At 40.8% G+C, this 14,915-nt stretch overlaps 1 protein-coding gene across 5 annotated transcripts in view; it reads right to left on the bottom strand.

Moving 5' to 3' along the window:
- The window catches only part of LOC140278953 (rho GTPase-activating protein 44-like), a 95,755-nt gene extending 81,311 nt beyond the window's left edge, over positions 1 to 14,444 (bottom strand). For all 5 annotated transcript variants that reach the window (XM_072374084.1, XM_072374087.1, XM_072374085.1 and 2 more), the window contains exon 1: positions 14,133 to 14,444. In XM_072374084.1, coding sequence (XP_072230185.1) covers positions 14,133 to 14,185 — 53 coding nt within the window. In that variant the 5' untranslated portion in view covers positions 14,186 to 14,444. The remainder of the gene's footprint in view (positions 1 to 14,132) is intronic.
- Positions 14,445 to 14,915: the final 471 nt, after the last annotated feature.

Raw genomic sequence — 14,915 nt, 5'->3', positions numbered from 1 at the left:
CTATTTTAGCACATTTTTCAACCTCCACAACCATGGGACGCACGTTCAAGACTAAGATGTGATAACTGTTTTTTCCACTATTGGGCTACATTCAATAACACTCTTAGCTAAAACACTTCTGTCACTTCCTTATTTACTTCAGGGGATTAATATAACCTGGTTAGGTTAGTAACTGAGTATGATCAGGCCATTCTATTAAAAATGCAACGTAAAAACATGAAATTTTGCTCGTAGCCTTTGTGGCACCTTTTGAGGTTTTGTTTTTCACTTCCTGGTTGTGTTTATGCAGTAAAACTCCTTGTTTAGGGTAAGAAAATCGTACGCCAAAATCATGTTAATGTACAGCATTTTGTTATTCCCTGGATGAACTGATGACTCATTTGTTTTTTTTTATCCACTTTGTTCATTGAGCATGTAAAGACATGTATATGCTGCTTTTTTTATGATACACTTATAGCAGCATATCTGACAAGTAGGAAGCCCTGTTCGGGGACCGAGAGGCGTATCATGAGGTGGAAGAACACTTGGAAAGTTTTCCAGCCTAGTATTCAGATCCACTTCAGATTTGATTGACGCAAATTGTGACAGTCAGGGATTAAGAGACTCAGCTGCAGATGGAGCAGCAGATTATGTTGCTAAACAGCCTAAATCAGATGGTCAAACTACATTAACTCACTCCCAGTTCTTTCCTGTCCCCCTCTGAGACGTCTGGGAGAGATCAACAGCGTAAACTTGAGCTGAAATGTTTACCTGTGGCCCCCTCATACAGTCCCTCATCCACATGAGCACTCCTGCTTTCATCATGGAATGACAGGATGCTGACATGCTGTATTTCCTCTGGGACCTCGTCGGCAGCTCGGCTACACTCGCCCTGACAGCTTTGAATGAGACATCAGCATGCCTGCATCTCCTGCGGTCACTTGAGTGGATTTCATCCTCCACAGCAGGCTCACAATTAGGCTCCATTACAACAGCGAAAATACTCCAGGAGCTCTGGGAGCGCAGCCTTCCTTCTTACTCCCTTCTTCCCGATTGACGTCCCTTCCTGTGTTGGGTTTCAGCTGTGAGTGTTTAACAGCCCTCAGAGGCTAAAGGGTGTTTTAGGTGGGACCCGCTCTCAGCTGAGCTAATGTTTCCAGAGAGGTGATATTACATCGTCACACAGGAAAGGTGGAGTGTGGTTAAACAGTGTAAACAAAACTGGGGGACCCCGTTACCCATGGCAACATGGGTGTGGCACAATACGTCATGAGGTCATATGCACACAGGGGTTGTGGGGAACTGCCAGTTTGCCCCTGCTGCCATCTTCTAAACTGTCCAAAAGTATATAGACACGCCTGTTCTCGTGCATCTTCGTGCACTTATTGTTTCGCTGTCACTTAGTTCGATTTTGTGGAAACAGTTCTCTGTCAACCTGACAACACTTCATTTTTCCCACGCTCACTTCAGCTTCTTCCAGCACGTCTGGATGAGCTGGAACCCTCATCGTGAGCCAGATGTTATCAGCCAACATCAGCTTTAGACCAGACTAATGCTCATGAGGTTGAAGGGCGGAAAATCCCTGCAGCATCTTGTGCAAACTCAGAAACCAGAACCAGAGCAGAGGATCTTACAGCAAATTATTCACTCCCAAGAGTTTAAAACAAAAAGCAGAATGCAACTATCTCATCATGGGTGTTCAGTTGTCAACACACAGAAAGTCCCCCACCTTGAGATTAAATCTTAATTCATTTAAATTCAATTCAGTTTTACTTACAAAGCATCAACTTAAGGTAGTTCGAACATACAGTCCAATTCGAGCCAGTTATGATGCAATTCATTGTAATACAATCATAGTCCTATAAAATCGAATTAATTTAAATCTAAATCAGTCCAACTCATACAAAGTCGATTAAAAATAAACTGTTTCTAAATCTTAAAATGCCTAACAGTACAAATTATTGGCTTCAAGTTTGTGAATGGATAGAACATATTATTCTTTGCAAATAAATAAGACAAATAAATAAAAAGTGAAAAAAAGGGCTTTTTTTATCTGATCATAAAAGCAGAATACAAACTTTTGCTCCAGTCTTTCTTTAAACATGAAACTGGGACGAATCACACTGCACCTCCAAAAAGGCAGTGAACGCATCATACTTTCCTAGGACAGTAAATGGTAACCTTACAGTATTTTAAAGTATAACTCACAGAAGTACTCAACTGTGTCCATCTTCAAAGTCACTTTTAGGACCTCTGGAATCATTTGTGAACATTCGCTCAAAATCTAACTGACGATAATTTAAGGTCATATCAGCAGGTCAGGCCTTTAAAAAAGGAAATTAGGAAATAGCTCAAAATCTTCTTCTTAGGGCAGGTTAAAAACCTGTTGATGTATGTGATGAGTTCATTTCAGTTCAGTCTGGCCTCACGATTATGGGGTTGTTACTGATTAAATGTGTTCTTCTGAGGCGGTTATGAAACCAAATAACCAATGGCTGAACTTTTATAAAGTGGTGCTGGAAATCTGTTGTTATCACACAAACTGCATCATTCCTCCGGCCTATCCGGCACCTCTCTGCCCTCTTTTTTTAATCTACAACATGTACAAAACATATGTGCGAGTAAATCTCGACATCTTTGCATATTTAAAACACAAATTTGTCGCTGGAGCAAAATCCAACAGAGAATCCAGTAAGAGGCTTGATTCAGATTTTTTAAATGTGCCCCAAGTCTGTCGGCCACAGAGTCAGGGAGACAGAAGCTCAAACATTTCTCATGACTGACTGAGAAAAGAGAGAAGAAACCAGTTTGTAACACCTCTGTTTGCTGCTAATTGTGCTCAGTCAAATTTAGAAGTAGAGTATTTATTTGTACATTTCCCAACTTTGCTAATAAGTGGAAGCCATGCTGTCATCCTCAGCAGCAGCAGCTGTAGCAGAGGAGGATGGGCATCTGTTTGTTGGCTCCTCTGTGGTTCAGTGACAACCCGAGGCAGCGACTCCATCAACACACTTCACTGAACTCCTTAATGCTCCACTGGCAGAGACATCTCCCTAAGCAGCACCCTAAAATTCACCCAGCATTGACAGACAAGACCAGAAACCCCAAATCTTCACAGGCTGTAAGCAATCTAATTATATAAAGCTTTCATTTTAGTCAGAGCAGACTATTTTTGTCAAATGACCCACAAAATCATTTCTATTCTCGATGCTAATTACCTGCAGGGCAGAGCTGTCAAAGCATCATTTCAGAGGGTTCACAAAGTGAAATCTATGCTGGAGGACTGAGAGGCTGCAAAGGATGTCAGACTGAGAAGGAAGTGAAGACTGGGAGAAGAGCATGGTCCACTGAGACAATTAAGGAGGTTGGAAATGTTTCTGTAACCTTGTTCAGAGCATGTAATGCATAAATAAAGCGTCTCCACGGAAACTGAATGTACTTTAGTGTGTGCTTTTATGTGCAGTTTTCATTGCAAAAGAATTTACATCTGAGGACAAGGAAAAATCAAAACATCTGGTCCTTACAGGGAGTTAAAATTAGGTAAATGCAACCTCAGATGAGCAACAAAACATGACATATTACACTGTCATTGCTTATTTATCAGAAACTAAGACAAAATAAAAGCTATGTGTGAAAAACTCAATGTACTCAACAGCCTGTGGAACCACTTTTAGTAGTAAAAACATAAAGGGATATACTTAAGAGTAGTTAAACCAAAAAGGCTGAGGAGGAGCAAACAGTCTGCAGTCAGAGCTGCAAGAAAATAACTAGACAGAGAACAGGAACTAACAACCCAAAATGATCCGTGAAGGAACAACTGACTGGGGTAAATATAATGAGGCAGTGACAGGTGAGCGCTAATTAGTAATGAAGACAAGGTGTGACACGGAAAGGACGTTTATAACAGAAATGAAGAAAGGTTTGCCAAAGTAAAACTGGAACAAATTACTAAAAAAAATGCTAAACTCAAAGGCAAAGAACCAAGAAGGATCCAACCAAAACCAGAACACAGAAAAACCAACGCACAAAGATCATGGCAGATAGTTGCTGGCCCAAGTCATTAAAGGGGTAGTTCAGGGTTTTTTGAGGTGAGGTACCTTTGAGTAGTTGGTGCTTTACCTGCAGTGGCCAGCGGTCAGAGCGCTCCCTGTTTGGAGAAGAGGGGAGAAATTCTGATGGGGGGAGACAAGCTAACAGCTGCTGAGAGCACCAAAAACAACTCAAACCTCAACATTTTTTATTTTTTCCAACGCATCACCTGCCGCGTGAATCCTGCTGCCGAGTTTGACAGAAGTTGTATCAGATTTGTCTGACATCTTCTTCCTGGGCAGCTTTCTTACCTGGTCACAGCATAGACTTCATTAACCCTCATTTTTGTTGTTTTGGGATGAGACCGGCTGAACTGAGTCATAGCTGATCAGCGCCAGGATGCACGGGGCTGCCATGGTGATATGGACCAACGTGGTTGTTCAGGTGAGAAAAAAGTGACAAAGTAAACAGCATTTATGTTGTTATAGACGACAAAATCTCTCAGTAACTGTTAGCTTGGATTCCCCAGGAGAATTCTTCCCTGTTTCTCTGACTGCTGCCTCCTGCCAGTAGGGTACAAAATACTCAAATATGTAATATGTCAAATGTTGCTGTTCATCTTTTTTTCACCAAACTGGGAGGAGCAGATTAAACTTCTGTTTCCATGTTCAGTACAGAAGTGAAAGTATGAGTACGACACCATAAAACAGACAATAAAAGCAATTAAATCATAATATTAGTAATTATAATAAATAACTGGTAAATACTGGCTGTTCCTCTAAACGCAGCAACCTTTTCTTTGAACATGAATATTGGTAATTAACAATATTTCAGTCTGAGAACTGGGATGTTAATTTCTCCTGTTGCGCCGCACTGATTTCCAACAGAAAACGTTCTAGTTAGTTGACAAACAAGTTGCGTAATGGTAAAAAGTGTGTGGTGCAGGACTACAAAAGCACCACAAAGTCTATCTTTTGTCTGCACAATTAAATATAGTATACACTGAATCATACCCTCCCTGCGTATGTAATGATTCTCTGTCTGCTCCCATTTGTGTTTAGTCATGTTGTCAGAAAGTGTCCCAACTGAATTACTGTCTGTCATCCGTACTGTCACAGGATTTTATGCCGTTACGCTTTAGCTGCTTGTGCTAATTGTCTGTTTTGTCTCTGCATGTTTTACTCCACATGCTACTTTGAAGCCCTTCAAAACGAGACATTTGGCTAACGCTGCTCTTTAAAGAGATGCTGAGTGATGTGCAATGTACCTGAAAGGAAGAAACAAAAACAGGGAGGAAAAGAGCAGTTGGTCTGCGTGAGGCTGACCTAAAAAGAAAAAACATAGCCAGGTGAATCAGTGTCTGCGCTTCTGTAGCAGGTTTTTTTTTACCACTTGTTCATTGTGAGGTGGGATCCTGAAGTATTAGTATTAAATCCCATAGTCCTGAAGGGTGAAAATCGGTGGAAGCTTCGATCCTACATTTGATGACATAAAGTTTTGTTTTTTTGGCATTAAAAGTAAAAAAAAAAACTTGCTGTAACTGACAAAGAGCTTGATTAGGAGTAAAGCAATACATCACTGTATCATCAGCATAAAAGTAGGCATTTGATACTTTTTTAATTTAGATTGTTTATATATAAAAATAAAAGAATAGGTCCCAAGACGGAGCCTTGAGGGTAAACTGAGGTAGCTAAAGCTAATAACTGTTATAACGAAGATAAATGAATAAATAATAACATCTAACTGTACACACTGAGATCTCCCCAATACATGTTATGTTGTGTCTCTTGCTTCCAGTCCAGTTTTTGTAAGACAGGAATGACATAACGATCTTTTCGAGCTCTACTTTTTCATCTGTGACAGCCGGCCTCAGCTTCATTGGTTTCATGTGTGTCTCGTTACCTTATAAGCCCCCGATGTATCTATGAGGCTCATCTCATTTATCTAGTTTGAGCATTCTTGTCTCTTCTCTCCTGCTGCCTGTGTCAAGGAAATTAATCTCACAAAAATATTTTGAAGGATGTCTTAATTACTAAGATGCATCTTAGGGGGAGATAAACGAGGGGAGAGGAGGATACATCGATGGTACATCAATTTATTGCAGAACTTCCTCTAACTGGAACGTCCAGCTACTTAAAGTTGAAGTATGTGTGTGTGTCAAAAAGAGGACGACACTTTTTTCATATGCAGTGAAGCCCTAATCAAGTGTGTGTAAACTGACAAATTAGATGATAGGTTTCCTTTGAGTATTATTGACTTATTCTGTTAAGACAAGGACATCAGAGCAGATCTTCTGTAGATTCTGTTGCCTTCTGGGACTTTCCTTCCTGCCCTGTGTTAGTTTTCTGTTTGCAGCCTGAGTTTGTTTGATTAACGCTTTTTGCATCTCCTTAATAAGCCACTTAAGTCGTTTTGATAACTAACAGTGTAACACACCACGGTAATGTGAGGAAACCCTGAAAGCAATGTTTTTAATAGGGAATCTTATTTCATGCACCAACATTTAAAACAAAATGCACCTATTCTTATAAACCTGTTTGTCTTCTTACGCTTAAGAGAGAACCAGATTAGTATCTGACACAGTCTCCTAAATACCAAACTATTACTTAAAATGCACTTCCATCCCTGAAGAATCCGCCAGCATCTCTCAGAAACTCGTGCCAGTGAAGGAGGTGGAAAGGCTCGGTTTCCAACTGTTTGCTGGAATTTCATATTATCAGACTTTAATGGTGATTAATGAGGACGATAATTGAGCCTTCACACACACACTCACACAAAAACACTCGTGCCGGTACACTAGAAGACAGCGATGCTCTTCATGATGCTCACAACAGAATTTCTCCCACCAACAGCACATCGACACCTTAGAGGAGCTTGGAGAAACGCAACACCTCCAGCAGTAAATATAATGTCATCTACGTCAGGTCCTCTTACTCCTTCCCCTTCTTTACCCTTTCAGCTTGTAGCAGCCTTACTATCATCTCTAGCTCTTTAATTCCGCTTCCAGGACACCATATTTACATTATTTTCAGCCTGTAGAGCAGAGTGAATACCTCATTATGTTAAAAATGAAGGGCGATCAATTATTCATTTCAAAGACTGTTGCAAGAATTAGCACACATATACACAGCTCCATGTTTGACAAATGGGTTCATTATCTTTTGGCTGAATCATCTGGCAGTTGAGTAGGGAAATAAGAAGAAAAAACAAAAACATCAGCATAATTTCAGTTCACCTCTATGAAACCATTTATACTAATTCGACATAAATGTAAATGATCTACAATATTTATTTGTACCAAATAATAAAACATGACCAGAGTCAGTCTTGGTTTGAGGCCCCTTCACCAACTTCCAGAACAAAATAAGATTTCAAAATAAAAGTCTCATTTCATTCATGTAGAGTATTCACAGACTGCACAGAGCTCATCTTTGGAGGGTTAATGAAATGAGAGAGAATAATGAAGTGAAAGTATCAGCCTCAGCATTAGGGTGAGACAGCAGCAGTTGACGGTGCTAATGATAATTACATATCCAATTATCTTAAGATGTTGTGGTTGAACAGGACACACCCACCAGCGGTTGGTGGATTTGATCTGCAAGTCTGTGAGAAACATTTCTTGGCCGGCTTTGTCACATACACAACAACTAGCAACTTGTCTTTGTTGTTTGTGTGAGTCCGTCGCGGATGTGAAATCGATTTCATTCCCATGTGGAACGAGAAGAAAGAACACAAAAGAGGTTTTTATGCAGCACTGTTTCAGAAAATATGTCTCATAGATCTCATGAATCTCTATTTTAATGATCGGGTTGGTCAACATCTTGAGAAACATGCATTTCAGTTTCAGATAGAATCTACCGACTGCTCCACTGAGCTATGTTCACATTACCAGCTACATATTTTAATTCTGATTAAATTCTGATTCAGTACAGAACAAATTGAACTTGGATTCATGCTAAAAATCCTATATTTTCAGTCTACTGAAAAAGTATCAGTGAGGTTATCAAAGAGAAAAGCTTGTGCACTTCTTCCATGAATTTCTGCATCAAACCAGATCAAACTTTGAAACAGACAGGAGCAGAAGTCTGCGTCAGGGGCACTGCAGGGCACCACATCCCATCTTCTTCCCTCCTGCTGTCGAATAAACCCAACAAGCACAGCTGGTTACACAAGTTCCTCCTGCAGTTTCATCAAACCAAGCATGCAGACACAGAAAAACCCACAAGTATTACTGGTCACAGGTTCATCCATCATTCAGGGAGTCACCATTTGTTCCTGCGCCCCAGACAAGCAAAACAATAACACATGAAATGAATAACCAAAATAATGACCCCATTAAGGCCAAGCTGTCTTTATGCCACGAAACAACCCACTATTCACTGCACCCTCTTCAATCACCAAAGCTGACAGCAGATAATGCTGTTTGAGCAAATACAAACAATGTGTGCTGAATCCTGTCACCTACAGCCTGAATATTACACAGAAAGAAAAATAAACACTTTCCCTGCATGTTGATGGAGATTAGAAATCCATTTCCAGACATGTCTTCAATAGATTTTTCTTATCTCGCCGTGACATTCTTCAGCCTCTTTCGCAGGGTCTGGACAAACTATTCTGTACTATTTTCTGATTGCAAGGGGGAAGCATGTTCTTTATTAAGACACTTTTCTGCCCACAAACCCACAAGTCAGAGACTTGTTCTCGTTCTTTTTTCGCCCACATAAAAAATGTGAATGAGTAGATGGGTTTAAAGCACCCTGCAGGAGAAATGACAGAGCTAAGAGAGGACTAAGCCTGTCCCCTTCCTGCCGTAGCCTCGCTGTGCCCACACATAGTTAGACATTTTCATTCAGTTACACTGTTTACGCAGCATTACGCAGGATTAATGGTGCAGCCAGACTGTTTCAGAGATGAATTTTAGTGTGTCTGAACCTCTCTTGACCTATATCCTGAAGTGGAGCGATGCAGCAAAGGCATCCTGCTGGGGGACGCCTCATCAGATTGAGGATGCCCACGTTTTCTGCATGGTGAGACAGATTTTAGAGGCAGGGGATGTAAGTCTAAAAGCAAATAAAGTCAGGGGAAATACAGAAATTTACTCTCAATACTCTCAAACTTTAAATTGCACTCCATTTGCTTGAATTATAATTAGTGGAGAAACATTGCGCCCTTTTTCTCACGTCTTAATGAAATGTCTGCTATACTTGGACGGTAAAGCACTTCCTTTTCATCCAATATTCAAACCTGTCCTTAATCTCTACTCTATCCCCGTCTTCCTCAGGATCTGCCTCTTTTGAGATCTATAGTACTCAACAACCCTCGCACCACGTTGTTATTGTATGAGAGAGCATACAGTACATAACCTGAGACAACGTCAGACAACTTTAAAATGATTTTATCCTCAAATGCTTAAGTTTCCCTTCTCTGTTGGACCATGGACAGAAAGCTACCGATCCCTCCTTAAACCAGATCTGGCAACATTTCAAGTAATTTAATGTTGGGTACCTGTAGATCAGCTTTATATACTTCATAACTCCAAACAGTGGAACCCCAGTCTCCCGGGTGAAAACCACTGTGTGCTCTTCACCACTAACTCGAGTAAAAACCTTTAAGAATCAATGTCAAGGCTCACTGCAGCTGATTTGGTGGCACATAGTAGCGTCTCTCAGGCAACTTTTTGTTAGTTTTCGGGGGCAAAATCAGAGGATAACACTGTTAGAAGCCAATAAATACTAATAGATATTACGTGGCAGAAGCATCCCAACCCCCCTTTCTTGGTTAGTCTTGTTGGAGTGCTACAAACTAGCCAAAGAAAATTAATAAACCCTCACATTTTAATGCAAATCCTTTATTCATACCCAGATTAGAATACAACCAGACCACAGTTAACACGTGTGTATGACTGTGGTTTGATAATTCAAGCCAGATCTGGGGTCTGTTTTCTGTAATATGCTGGAGTAAAACAAAGGAATCAAGAGGACAAAAGACCCCTGTCAGGTCCGTTCACATAAAGCTGGAAACAAAAGAGGAAAATTGAGCTTAAGACTGGAAACTTGGGAAGACTTCAGCTTTGCCTAAGCTTAACATAATTCACCCCTGTCCCTTTAAAGCTCAGTAAGTAACATGTTATATCTGCCAAAGGCTGCCAAGGTCATGAAGAAAACATCCCCAGTTACCTGCGTGGCCAGCCGTTAGGCGCCGTGTTGGAGCCGCTACCCTCTAAATATGACTAATTACCCTGCTGTTCTGCGTCTTATAATACAGGTTAAAACTCCTTACCAGGATGTTCCACCTCACTGGGCTCTGGTGGTTTGACTCACTGGCAGAAGAGGGGAAACTAACAAGCACCAGCCCTACACCGAACACACACATTTCAAAGTATATTCATAAACAATTGGTTGGTTTTATGCACTGAAATGCTTTAGAGCTTTTATCCACTAATCATCCAAAAAGGCACAGTTCCAGTCATATTGTTGCTATGAGACAATGTCCTCCAGGGACTTTGGATGCGTCCGCTAAACTCGGGACATGAGCCTCACGAGTTACCTGTTATATTGAAGTCTGTAGTCTGTGTCTTATCATGGCACAGGACACAGGAAAGCTGCACAAAGGTGTTAGACACCACAGTAAAATGAGGGTGTTGATCACCCTTTGCCTTTGAAAGGGTTCACGTGCACACAGATGTTCAGAGAAAGTAGGCTGTTTAAAGAATCTTTGAGACTCATTTTAGACGAGTCTCAGACTTGGTTTTGTTGCAGCAGATTTAGTCTGTGTTTTGTCTCTTTGTATAATCCCAGATTGTCAGATTGGTTTTGAACTTAGTTTTTGGATTTAGGTTTGACGTAAGTTTGGACACAATTTAGCTATATTTTGGCCTTGATTTTGGGCAGGTTTCAGCCTTGTTTTGGGCAGGTTTTAGCCTTGTTTTGGGCAGGTTTTAGCCTTGTTTTGGGCTTGGTTTTAGCCTTGTTTTGGGCATGGTTTGTCACTTTTTATACATCATAGACATAGTTTAGAGGGCTATGTTTTTGGCTTAGTTTAAACTAATTAGACTTATTTTGGGCTTTGTTTGGGTTTGGTTTGTGACTTAGTTTTAAGCTGATTTTAGACTTGATCTTGAAGTGTTTTAGATGTGTTTCAGGCATGGCTTGGACTGGGTTTTGTAATGGTTTCAGACTTGTTTTGGTTTGGTTTGGACTTGATCTTTTAATGATTTATGGATCTGGACTAGGTTTTAGGAATGGTTTGGACTGGGTTTTGACTATATTTAGAGTTGTTTTGGGCTTGGTTTGGACTGGGTTTCTACTTTAGTTATTCAATTCAAATCAACAATACCTCATTCAACATATAATCCTCTTGGGTTTGGCTCTGGAACTGGTTTTGAAATGATTTTGGATACATATTAAGGATGGCTTGATGTAGTTTTTAGGCGTGATTTGGGCTTGGTTTTGACTAATGTTAGACTTGTTTTGGGCTTGGTTCTGACTTGGTTCAGGCTTGCTCTGGAAGTACATTTTTGTTTCTTGGTTTGGACTTAGTTTTGGACTGGTTTGAGAGTGGATTTGGGCTTAGTTTGGGCTTGTAATGGGAGTTAGTTTAAACTTTTTTTGGTTATTTTGGACTTGTTGTAGGTGTGGATTGGACTGGCTTGGTTTCGATAATGATAATAATTTTACACTAGTTTTACACTGATATTGGACTGCTTTGAAACTGGGTTTGTTACTTTGATTGTTTCTTGGACTTTGTTTTCAGCCGTCTCAGAGTGTTTTGCCTCCTCATTGGCCTGAACTGACGCTGGACATGTGTTTTGGCCACAGTTAGACTGTTTCTTAACTTGGTTTTGAGTTTTTTCGACTTGGTTCTGAACCATCTCCGCGTCCTGTGTCTCTTCATGTAGTCCCAGAGTGACTCTGTGACGTTGAAATCAGGGCTCAATGGGGTTTAAACCATTTTTTCCAGGATGTCTTGTTCTTCCTGTAGCTGAGGATTGTTCATTATGACTGACTGGATGTTTGGACTCCGATAAGACGCCCGCTGATGGAATTAAACTATAAAGTGCCCAAAACTTCTCCACAGTCCTCTCTCTTGCCAATAAAAATCTTCCCAGTGTTCCAGCATAATCAGTTATTCCATGAGCCAAGTAAAACAAACAGGTTTAGCATATTTACAGCTCCTCAGCAATGCAGAGCAATGTTTTATAGTCTGCCTGGAGCACTCATTCATGCATTCATTATGTGGTGACATGTTACAAATCAACCTGTTTTCTGATCTGACAGATGTCATATGCAAACATGAGACATAATTCAGTTTCAAAGTTGTGCAACATTTTCAAAGGGTTAAACAGTGTGTGATCTACATTGCCAAGGGTGCAGTGTTGACACATGACGTTGACTTTCAGTTACCCGCTAAGGGTGGGGTTGACAAAAAGAAAGAGAAAGACTTCACAGCAGCTATAGAGATTTAAGCTAAGAGTTTAGCGGTGGAAGAGACTGTGACACCGGTGACCTACTGGCAGAAAATTGACATTTACATCCACTAAAGAGGGACACAGGGATCAAATAGCACTTTACATGACAATAAAAGGGGCTTGTTTTCAAAGTTGAGGAGGCAAAATGGGTCATTCACTTTGTGATGATTAGTCAGCACGCCTTGGGTCCCCGCTGAGAGATTAACAAAGTGTAGATTTATCTGTAGCGTCAAGCCTCGCAGGGTAAACAGACACAGGAGGAACAAATAAATCCCATAAACCACAGCGCATTAATCTAAAGTATATTTTACATTTGCATACTATCTGATGCAGTCAGGATTTTGTAGGATTAATCGCTTTCACACTCATCAGTCATGACATATCTCTGCATAGTATCTGAGCCACCAGAAAGAACTTGGACTCAAAATTAACTTCCAGGATAAAAAAAAAAGCTTTTCTTGCAGCTTGGTAGCAAACAGGAAGTGATGTTGATGTGAACTTGTGCTAAAATGTTCCGATAACCAGGCATACAGCTGGAAAGATTATCGCAGGGTAGGATTAAATCTATATTCAAGAGCAATCAACAGCCACACAAATCCATTAATATTGTTGTTTTTATGACCTTCTCCAGTCTTTCTCTGGACTCATGTTGGGTGGAGACTGCATTGGACTCCTGTTTATCATTATCTTTTTGTCAGGACTTCGTCGGCCATCTAACATACAGCAGTGTTTGGTTTTAGTTTGGATTCGACTTTGTTTCAACTCGACTTGGATTTAGCTTTAGACTTGGTTTGGATCTGATTTCGAACTGGTTTCGAGCCAGTCTTGGGCATGATTTTAGGTGACTTTTGGACTAGTTGGGCTTAGTTTGTGTTTGGTTTAAAAGTCACTGGTTGTCACCATTATGATTCACTAAATGGGGTAAAAATTCTTGGCATTCATTCTACATCTTTCTAGTTGGTTATTTTGGTCCGATGTCTGAATCCAGCATTACGCCTCCCTGTTGGGAATCCCCATCTGTCTTTTCTCCTCCTCTGCATAAATTCAGCTATTCAGAGCACAATGAACAAAAAACGCTGACCGTTTTTTAACTGTCCAACTCCAAATCCAATCCCAGAACTCCTTGTACTTTTATAAAGTTCTACCCATCTGTGCAGAGACATTTATGGGTTTATTTACACCCTGCCTCCTAAAAGAGGTTCTTAATCATCTGAGAAAGTTCGACACCTCTTTCATTCACTGATCGCCTGTCAATTATGTCACACTACATTGATTCAAACACCTTTTCAGCATCTTCATACAGACTGTACCAGCTGGGTGCTTGGAGGCCGCCCTCTGCCTTTATGTCATTGGTCAGGGGGGAAGCAGCAGCCCAGCTTCATGGGTACCATGTCGGCTCCCTCATCATCTGTGCGCGGAACCTTCCTCCCTGCTGAGCTCAATCAATCGCACATCAACATGTGTGACCCGCACTGACAGATAATGCTTTCAGTAAATCAAACCAGCCGAGCTGCAGAGAGCTCGTCGAGTCAATGGCTGTGGCAACGCACAGGCGACAAATTCCAGCTTTGGCTGGATGAGTCCCGCCAATTAAAGCGGGACTCCTGCAGCTGCGTGTCGTGAATTCACACCTCGGTGTCATCATTTCAGCTCTTACCTGCCCACTGTTTGATTGGCGAGCTGTCTCATTCGGTTGAACTGCTTCTTCATCTTGTGTTTTTCTGCGTTACCACCGAGCGGTAGAGCCACTCCACATATCTCATTGATAGAATAAAGTCAGGTCTGCGCGCTGATCTGTGACAGATGAGGAGCTGCGGTCTTTAAATATCCAGGTTGCTCATATCGGCGGAGAAACACGAACATACGGGAGGCAGCCGGTGAGCTAAATCCTGCTCATTTTGCTCATAAGGACTCCGTGTCTCTGTTAAGCGCTCCGCTCCGCAGCTCCGGAGATGCTGGACCGATTTCTCTCCCCAGCGCTGACAGCTCGACGCTTCTCACCGGTGCATCATGGGAAATGTAGTTCATTCCGATTTATTCCTCACACAGTCATATACACCCATCCAAAACCTTGACGTTTATAATTCTAATGAAGAAAAAAGAATAAAAAAATAAATAACCTATTACTTTGAAAAAGGATGGAAAAGCGTATGTGATATAATTTTCACAATACAACAGCAGATACGCACAACATCGATGTCATTAATACTCTCTAATGGCAAAAATCTGTTCACTATGAAACCGTACAGTGCCACAAAAACATAAATATGATAAAGACTATTAAAAAAATGGAGGAAAGTATTAAATAGCCGTCAGATAAGAAAGAAAGACATAGAACTTCGATAGCAGTCTGATATGGGAGGCCACAAAAAATAAAATAAAATTGTACTAGTATTAGAAAAGAAATTAGTTCATATACAGACAAATAAGTTAAATTATG

This window comes from Leuresthes tenuis, unplaced genomic scaffold, assembly GCF_036924035.1.
Source record: "Leuresthes tenuis unplaced genomic scaffold, fLeuTen1.0.hap1 SCAF_20, whole genome shotgun sequence".
NCBI lineage: Eukaryota > Metazoa > Chordata > Actinopteri > Atheriniformes > Atherinopsidae > Leuresthes > Leuresthes tenuis.
Note: the sequence above shows the minus strand (reverse complement) of the source record. Positions and strands in the feature narration are given on the sequence as shown.